The 9,678-nt window shown below is 38.1% G+C and overlaps 1 protein-coding gene across 1 annotated transcript; it reads right to left on the minus strand.

Annotated features, from left to right (window-relative positions):
* Window positions 1–3,407: 3,407 nt before the first annotated feature.
* LOC308706206 (uncharacterized protein) lies at window positions 3,408–6,225 on the minus strand. The gene is made up of 3 exons (XM_081391628.1): window positions 5,224–6,225; window positions 4,596–4,778; window positions 3,408–4,479 (listed from the first exon to the last, which is right to left on the minus strand). Exons 1-3 carry the CDS (start codon window positions 5,243–5,245, stop codon window positions 4,232–4,234), a joined length of 453 nt encoding a protein of 150 aa, XP_081247754.1. The 5' UTR covers window positions 5,246–6,225; the 3' UTR covers window positions 3,408–4,231.
* Between the last annotated feature and the right edge of the window lie 3,453 nt (window positions 6,226–9,678).

A 9,678-nucleotide genomic window follows, 5' to 3' on the forward strand; every position in this document is an offset into this window, starting at 1 on the left:
TTTGCTCACCTTGATGAGCTGAAGAGGAGATATATTCACTGCGTCTCTGAGATCTGCTGTCGTGTTGAACTGATTAAACTGGTTTCTTACAGCAGAAACACTGAGCAACGCCTTCGCTGACGTTCATAACTCATTTCTTACAGGAAACAAGAGCAAGAATGTTTTAGATGTTTTACGCTGTTTGCATTGTGTAGTTCAGAAGCATACGGGTGAATGTGAACTGATGTAACCGAAAGCATTTTGTTGTTTTTGAATGACATCCACATTCTCTCACAAATTTAAAGAGGAAAAAACTTAGCATCTGACACTCCACAGTCTTAAACCATAATTAAACCATCACACACACATACAATAAAACTATCACACACACACACACTTTACATTTTCAAAAAAACGTCCCTTATGTAGACGTATATTTGTGATAACTGCATAGTGTACTGTGGTATGTTTTCTTTCTTTTTTCTTTTGTTGTTGTTTTGTGTCTCCTGATCTCATTTGGCTCCTCCCACTCTTCCACTCTGGGTCCTCCCACTCTTCAACTCTGACTCCTCCCACTCCACACTCTGGCTCCTCTCACTCTTCCACTCTGGCTCCTCCCACTCTTCCACTCTGGCTCCTCCCACTCTTCCACTCTGACTCCTTCCACTCTGGCTCCTCCCACTCTTCCACTCTGGCTCCTCACACTCTTCCACTCTGGCTCCTCCCACTCTTCCACTCTGGCTCCTCACACTCTTCCACTCTGGCTCCTCCCACTCTTCCACTCTGACTCCTTCCACTCTGGCTCCTCCCACTCTTCCACTCTGACTCCTTCCACTCTGGCTCCTCCCACTCTTCCACTCTGGCTCCTCACACTCTTCCACTCTGGCTCCTCACACTCTTCCACTCTGACTCCTTCCACTCTGGCTCCTCCCACTCTTCCACTCTGGCTCCTCCCACTCTTCCACTCTGGCTCCTCACACTCTTCCACTCTGGCTCCTCCCACTCTTCCACTCTGACTCCTTCCACTCTGGCTCCTCCCACTCTTCCACTCTGGCTCCTCCCACTCTTCCACTCTGGCTCCTCACACTCTTCCACTCTGGCTCCTCACACTCTTCCACTCTGGCTCCTCACACTCCCCACTCTGGCTCCTCCCACTCTTCCACTCTGGCTCCTCCCACTCTTCCACTCTGGCTCCTCCCACTCTTCCACTCTGGCTCCTCCCACTCTTCCACTCTGGCTCCTCACACTCTTCCACTCTGGCTCCTCACACTCCCCACTCTGGCTCCTCCCACTCTTCCACTCTGGCTCCTCCCACTCTTCCACTCTGGCTCCTCACACTCTTCCACTCTGGCTCCTCACACTCTTCCACTCTGGCTCCTCACACTCCCCACTCTGGCTCCTCCCACTCTTCCACTCTGGCTCCTCCCACTCTTCCACTCTGGCTCCTCCCACTCTTCCACTCTGGCTCCTCCCACTCTTCCACTCTGGCTCCTCACACTCTTCCACTCTGGCTCCTCACACTCCCCACTCTGGCTCCTCCCACTCTTCCACTCTGGCTCCTCCCACTCTTCCACTCTGGCTCCTCACACTCTTCCACTCTGGCTCCTCACACTCTTCCACTCTGGCTCCTCACACTCCCCACTCTGGCTCCTCCCACTCTTCCACTCTGGCTCCTCCCACTTGCTTTTCTGTGTGCTTATTATTAATGCTTTCACCTTTTACACAGTTGCCATCTTGATTGTGTGTTTCTTTTTCTTTCGTTCTGGAAGCTGTAGGGAGGTGGGAGGCATTTTTGTTGTGTTCCTCTGATTACTTCTGGTTTGTGGCTGGATAGGGAGTGAGTGTAGTGCACATTTCTGTTGTTGATTTGGTTTTCTTTGAGAAAAAGGTTTTAAACTCGAAATTATTTTGTTTGTTATGTTGGCCTTCGCCGGCTCTTTTGACTCACACACGGCTCTTTAAAAAATAAATGTTTTAACTCGCTCCAGGTCCACCGCACAACAGTGCAACATGAATATTCACATTTTTAATTGTCCAGAACAACCCGAAAACTTGCCTGCTTGCCTTGCACATATAATTAATGGGCAAAGTTTTCCGACTATTTTTCTTATAAAAACCCCAAATTCAAAATTAAAATAATGTGAAAAGGTTTTCTTAAGCTGTAAGCCATAATCATCAAAATTATAACAGATAGAGGCTTGAAATATCTCACTTTGCATGTAATGAGTCTATATAATATATAAGTTTCACCTTTTAAGTTGAATTACTGAAATAAACTTTTGCACAGTATTCAAATTTTTCGAGTTTACCTGTACATCAAGATATATCGTAGATCAAATTATCTGGCGATGAAAAGAGTAGGCTATTTCAGGATCACTGGATCATGATAACATCGATATGATGGACAAAATTGTATTGTAGTTGCGAGTACACCAGAGTCCTATGCAATTATTCTTGTCTCACTAAATGCCCGAAGTGTCCTCCTGTTTGGTGTTATGGAAATGACCACCCTAGAGACACATGATGATCCTCACTGAGCTTCAGATCAGATTCTCTGATTTCTCTTCACTGTCTCTGATCCTCTAATATAATCTGATCAGATGGAGTCTCTTTCTGCTTCATATGAGACACATGATGATCCCCACTGAGCTTCAGATCAGATTCTCTGATTTCTCTTCACTGTCTCTGATCCTGAAACTAAAGGCCTTTGAGTTTCACCTCAAATCTACTTCTGACATCTAGTGGACAAAGATGAAAACTGCAGTGAATATTCTGTGTGTTAAAATAATAAATATACAATACATTCATGTATTTATTTGATTCATAATGCCCTAATTCTGTTTCATGCGATTGATATTCTGTACTCATGTGTTAACTCAGACCTAAATAAGTGTTCATCCAGTCACAGGGACTTGCTTTTCACTCTTTTTTTTTTTGCTTTTTAATCATTTTTTTAAATGAAATGCTTAAAATAAAAGTAACAATTGTCATCATTGTCATACCAAAACAACACAACAATACTCCAGGGTCCATCAGTCTTTCAGTCCAGATTTAGTGCCAACACTTTTATATGTCATTTTGACATCATTCTTCTCTAAATTCTGCTCACATATTCAGACGAGCTGCACAGACGTTATCAAAAAACCTTTTGAATTCATAACAATTGCTGACAGACAACCTTCAAAGTCAATGTGTCAATGAGAAACAGAAGGATGAATCTCTGCGACTTTTTCATATTTAAACAAAACTGCATGGTCAATATAAAGTCTGTATACTTGTTGCTTATTGTGCAACTCAATATGAATATCTGCTTCAGTTTTTTAAATTTGAAAAATCTTATTGTATTTTATTCTTGTAATCTCTGAATCCAGAAGCAGGGTTTCAACATTACAGATGTGTTGTGAACATGTGATCTTGATTCCTGCATCAGTGTAAGAGTTTGTGTTTATTAGTTATGAAAGCTTTAGTGATGAACATGCTCAATCAACACTCGTCTTTGGCCTTTGAAAGAAAAAAGTACAATATGAAAAGAAACACACAAACAAGCAGTTTAAGTACCATTTTTTTATTTTTTTTTCCTGAAAATTATAATCAGGTTTGTTCTCTGCTGACAGTAGCCCACATGTTTACTATAGTGAAATACTGTGAAATACATATAGTGAATTAGTTTCATTAAAAAATAAATCTAGTTCATATTTATTTACAATTAATCCTAGTAAGAGTTTAAGAACATCATACAGGAAAAACACTGTCTGAAAATGTTTTTATAGCTGTTACAATCCTTGTCTTGTAACACAACTGGTGTCGTGTCAGCGGCCGCTAAGTTAATAACTAATGATCGTTGCGACGGAAGTGAATCAATCAAAACTAACTTTATCTGGACAATAACTTTATTCTAGATCTGCTGTAAAGCCTAAACAATCTCTGTTACTGTAATCTCCTACAGTATTATCAGTGTAAAGCTGCATTGAAACAGTCTATATTGTTAAAAGCGCTGTATAAATGAAGGAGACTTGACTCTTGTTTCCCCTGTTTTGTGTTTAAGGACTTTTATATTCATATGTATTTTCTGTTCCCATTGTTCCAGTGTTTTGCTGCGTTCACTGTTGTTTAACTTTAATTACCAATAAATGACACAATGGGTTCTTGGTTAATCTCTCTTCCATATACACATTGTCTGCGATTCTTTCTTTAGTAAAGTCATGCAGTGTGAAACCTCCTGTCGCGGACCCATCGTGTGTGTGTGAACACATCAGTGACAGTGAGTGTTACAGAGAGTCGTGCGGTGTGAAAACAACAGTGATTCGACTGCTTTGAAAATCATGCAGTGTGAACTCGGCATTACTCTTGATTTCTCCATGTCGTCTCCCCTTAATGCTGCATCTTTGAGCCATGTGTGACATCTAGAGTTTGAGCTTTCTTCATTATCGTCATGTGATCCGTGAGTTTCTGTGAGCGTCTCTGAGTCAGTCTCTGCTGGTCCGTCTGGATCGTGAGAAACTGTAGACAATGAGATCACAAACGCAGGCACTCCTCGTTAAAACTGATCAAAAATTGCCATCAAGTTGAAGAAATATGTGTAACAGTGTTTTATCTTAAAGATAATAAATTCTCACAGTTTGGTGTTCCACTGTTAATGCTGTTGTGTCTGACTCTTCTCAGGATCGGTTCCTCTCCTGGATCAAGAGCTTGAATCTCATCTGTCTCTTTCTCTATTTTCCTGATGTTTAATTCCTCCTGCAGTTCCTGATGCTCCACAGATCTGCTGTCACGATTCATTTCTCCTGTTTGCATTATATCTGTGGCAAAACATATCGAAGATACAATTAGAGTTTGACATTTGTGGTAACACTTTACAATAAGGTTCATCACTTATGAACAAGAACTAACCATGAGCAACACGTTTGTTTCTGTATTTGTTCATCTTTGTTAATGTTAGTTAATAACAATTCAGCATTTAGTTCATGTTAGTTCACGGTGCATCAGCTAATGTTAACAAGATTTTTATAATATATTAGTAAATGTTGAAATTAACATTAAGAAAGATGAATAAATGCTGTATAAGTGCAGTTCATTATTAGTTCATGCTAACTAATGTTGGTAACTAATGTTAACTAATGAACCTTAATGTAAACTGTTTCCACATTTGCTAATAAATGATTTGCAACACAGAATTACATTTCAGTTTCTTTAACATTGTATTTGTGTTGAGATTTAAATAAAAATTAAACGTGTTTTAATTACCTTGTGATGAGCTGAAGAGCATCTGGTGGATAATAATATTATATCTCTGAATAAGAGACACACATTTCCAATAGTCTTTGATGAGGTTTATTTTCTTGCATGAAAAGGCCAGCAGAGACACAGACACACAGAGAGATTATAGAGTGAAAGTGAAGGGAAGGAACTGTCCTCTTTTAGAGACTCAGCTCTCTCTCTTATCTCTCTAGACCACTGCTCATACTTTCAGCCGTATGCAGAACATTCTTAGACTTGTTTATCATATTTTACCCTTGAGTGGAGGCTCATAACAACACTACACTTCCATATTAGAACATGTTTGCTCTTTTACTGTCATATAACAGTCACACATTTCTCATTTCCAGCTGTTTACAATGGTCATACATCATATAGTCATAAGATCAATAACTGTTCTTTGTTCTATCAAATCAGACCTCGTGCAAATTATCTAATTACTGCCTTTCTAAGCAATCCCATTAATACAGAAAGATCAAACATATAGAAAATGCAAACATAGTACATAACATATTAGATTTCTTCCACAAGGGTTAATATGCAGTGCGACTGACGCTGAAGCTTTAAGGTTATAAACACACACACACACACATTGCCTCTTCACTGAGCTGAAGCTGCGCCAGTTTGATTAGACTTTATCACTGCTTATCAACTACTACCAAATGTTACTGCGCATTGCAGTAACAATAACAGTATTGTTCAAACCTGTCAGGATATATAGTAATACCCATATTGTTCTGTACATACAGTAAAGGTTTTTATTTCTAGTGGTTGACTGATGTGTGTTTTTCAATAACAAAGTACGAGCTATCTCTACTAATGATGCTTAGAGTTAAATAAATAGATAAATAAATAAATGAAAATCCATGTTTCTAAATGAATGTTATTCATCCTAATAGCATTACAGACTGACTGGAAAGACATTTTATATTATATTACTGGACCTACTTTAAAAAAGAGAAGTGAATCAGCTGACCTGTGTGTGTGTGTGTGTGTGTGTGTGTGTGTGTGTCTGTTACGCTCTCTCTCTCTCTCTCTCTCTCTCTCTCTCTCTCTCTCTCTCTCTCTCTCTCTCTCTCTCTGTGTGTGTGTGTGTGTGTTTGTTTGTTTGTTTCTGTGTGTGTCTATCTCTGTGTGTTTGTCTCTCTGTGTGTGTGTGTGTGTGTGTGTGTGTTTGTTTGTTTCTATGTGTCTCTCTCTGTGTGTTTGTGTGTGTGTGTGTGTGTGTGTGTGTGTGTGTGTGTGTGTATGCGTAGTTTAGTGTTCTTTCTTTAGCACCAATGTTGCTTCATTAAAGTTCCTTCATGTAGTCCATCAGTAGTTTCTGTCCATAAGCGGTTTATATCTCATCTGTTAATGTCTCTCAGTGAAAGACTCTCTACAGCTTCATCATGAGTGACTGAAGAAAATAAAGATGAAAGTGGAAATATTATAGAGTGTGTAAAAAGACATTTAATATATCTTTATAACAAAGTACTAGATGTATGTATGACCTGAAACTCAGAGATGTTCAAACACTCACAGTCTGGTCTTCTTGCCTCCACACTGTCCTGATGAGAATGTCTCATGGATCTTTTCTTCTTTAACTCTTCAGATTGTGAGTTTTTCTCTTTGTTCTCCTGATTTCTGTTGTTCTGTTGTTCCTGAATCTTCAGATTATCTCCGTCACACATCATCTCCAGTCCATTAACCTTTATTCTCTGCTTGGGAAAAAAAGATTTACTATTTGTATTGCTGCCATAAAATGGTCTAAATGAACAACACTGACCCGTGCTTGCAGAATGAGTGAATGCGCACAGGATCATCACGAGCTACAGCCAAAACGAGAGAAATTTAAAATTTCTGTTGAATTTGAGGTTTTCACAAAAATGGGTTACACTGTAAAAAAAAATCCCGTAAAAAAACGGTAAATCTCTGGCAGCAAAGTTTCCAGACGGGTTCTGTTAAATTACAGCAAATTACCATTTCACAAAATTACAGGCAAAAACCGTAAAAATACAGAATTGACTTTACGGTCAAAATTAATTAAATTACAGTACATTACTGTTAATAATGGCTTATTAAACCGTGGAAAAACAGATAAATTATGTCAAATTACATAAAAAGAACATTTAACTTTAAGGTTAAACTGTAAATTTAGGGTTTTATAAAGTTATTTTAAAATAATGCTCTGTCTATCTACAGTAATTATCTTTTAATATATAGTTTTTCTGTGTAAAATAACTATGAAGTTATGTATAAAAATGTAATAAGTCCATAAATTCAAATACAAAGTTTGTATATTTACAGTTTTTATTTTTTTGCAGATCCAGTTTCACAACTTTGACCAATCTCTAATTAAGTACTTAATAATAGCAAATGTACAGTCAATTTCTGTTAAATTAACTAAACGTACAAGTACGGAATACCTGCACATTTACAGTATTACTCATTAAACAAACACTGAACATCAATATACGTGAATGATAGGAAATACAGGCTTAGTATATCATTTAGAACATGTAAAAATATCCACATTAAAAGACTTTATATTTATATTAAGAGAACAATAGAAGCAACAAGTGCAGTGACAAGTCCCAGTTAGTGTAGCACAGTGCACACATTTTTTTTTTATTAAAACAAAGATTTAGTATTATTGGGTCAAGTGTTCATGAAAATATGGATCTTTAGCAGTTTCTTGAAAATGTGTTGAGTTGGGCAGGTCATCCCACCAGCAGGGAACAGTCCAGGGAAAGGTCAGTGAAAGTGATTTTGTGTCTCTTTGGGATGATGGCACCACAAGGCGCCGTTCACTTGCAGAACACAAGCTTCTGGAGACACATAGATCTGAAGCAGTGAGTTTAGGTCTTGCTGCAGCATCTGGATCAGTTGCAGAGGTTTGACTGATGCTGGAAGAGCTGCCAGGAGAGCATTACAATAGTCCAGTCTGGATAGAACAAGAGCTTAGACAAGGAGTTGTGTGGCTCCGATAGAAACGGCCGGATCTTTCTGGTGTTCTATAAGGCAAATCAGCAGGATCGCATGGTTTGGCTGAAACCATAAGCAGTTCTGTCTTGGCAAGGTTGAGTTGAAGGTGAAGGTCATTCATCCAGCAAGAATTTTCCATCAGGTAGGATGAGATGCGAGCAGCAACCGTCAGATCCTTTAGCTGGAATGAAAGGTAGAGATATGTGTCATTAAGTGATAGGAAAAGTCATGTTTCTAAATGACAGAGCCTAGTTACACTACAAAAAAAAATAATAATAAAAAAAAATAATAATAATAACAAATAAATAGATGGGTGGAATCTAACACAATCGTGGTCTTACTGTAGTAAAACCAAACATTGTGCAGCTCCAGTGGCCTCACAAGGATCAAATGAATATTCACATGGGAAAATACAGTATAAAACAAATTAAATGTTCTGCCACTTTTAGTGCAATCATATGGAATCAGATGACTCAGCCATAACAATATTTTAAATTACTTCTTCCCATACCTTGTTTGCCATGATAATTCTGCTTTCCACTTGACCTGAAATCACAAAAAAAAAAATTTAACAACTCAGTACTACATTTACACATGTCAGAATATGTTCCACTGGGACAATGCAAATCCTCAACTGACTATGATCTGGAAGCTGAGCAGGAAAGGCTAATAGTGAAGGTTTGAGCTGAGACACCTAGGGGTGTAACTTTCTGTTCATCTGGATCAATGCAATTTTCATAACCAATGATTAAAAGTATCCTGTGAAAAAGGCTACTATGATGAACCCAGTTCATCCAAAATGTACATAAGTTCATTTCTTCATCAGAACACAAACATTCTATCAACTTTTATTTTATAAGCCTAATATTACGTGTTGGCAAGCAGATGCAGCCAGAATATGCAGTTTATCATGTTGTGTTCATATTCTAGTCTCATGTGCTTTCCTGTATCAAATAAGTTACAGTAACGTTATTTACTGAATTCGTTTTCTTAACAGTCTTGATAGCCACGTCAACCCTTACGAAAATTAACTATGGTTTAACCACAAAGAAACAAACAAAGAAACAAACAAAAAACATGGTAGGCCTATTTGTAGTATAACTGTGGTTATTAAAAATAGTAATAAAAATCCGCCAAAAACGTGGTTACTATAATTTTACTATAATTAAAACCAAGGATATTTTTTAAGAGAAGAGTTTTCAGCTTCCAGGCAGTGTTTCAAAATGTCCCGCCATTTAAGAGATTGATTTACTGACAGATAGTATCGCGTATTAACGAAGATTTTGGACTTTGATATAACAAGTCTACGAAAGCTCGTTTTAGGTCTTTTGAGGTGTGGGTTCAACAGATCTTTCTTAAAACAGATGGAAAATGTAAAGACGCATGCTACATTTTTAGTGTTTTGCCCTCCAGCTCTCGCCAGTTAACTTAACAGAACATCATTAAGAATGCTAACGTTAGCTTGAAAACTGTAAA

Source organism: Scardinius erythrophthalmus (genome assembly GCF_964197995.2).
Source record: "Scardinius erythrophthalmus genome assembly, chromosome: 17".
Lineage (NCBI taxonomy): Eukaryota > Metazoa > Chordata > Actinopteri > Cypriniformes > Leuciscidae > Scardinius > Scardinius erythrophthalmus.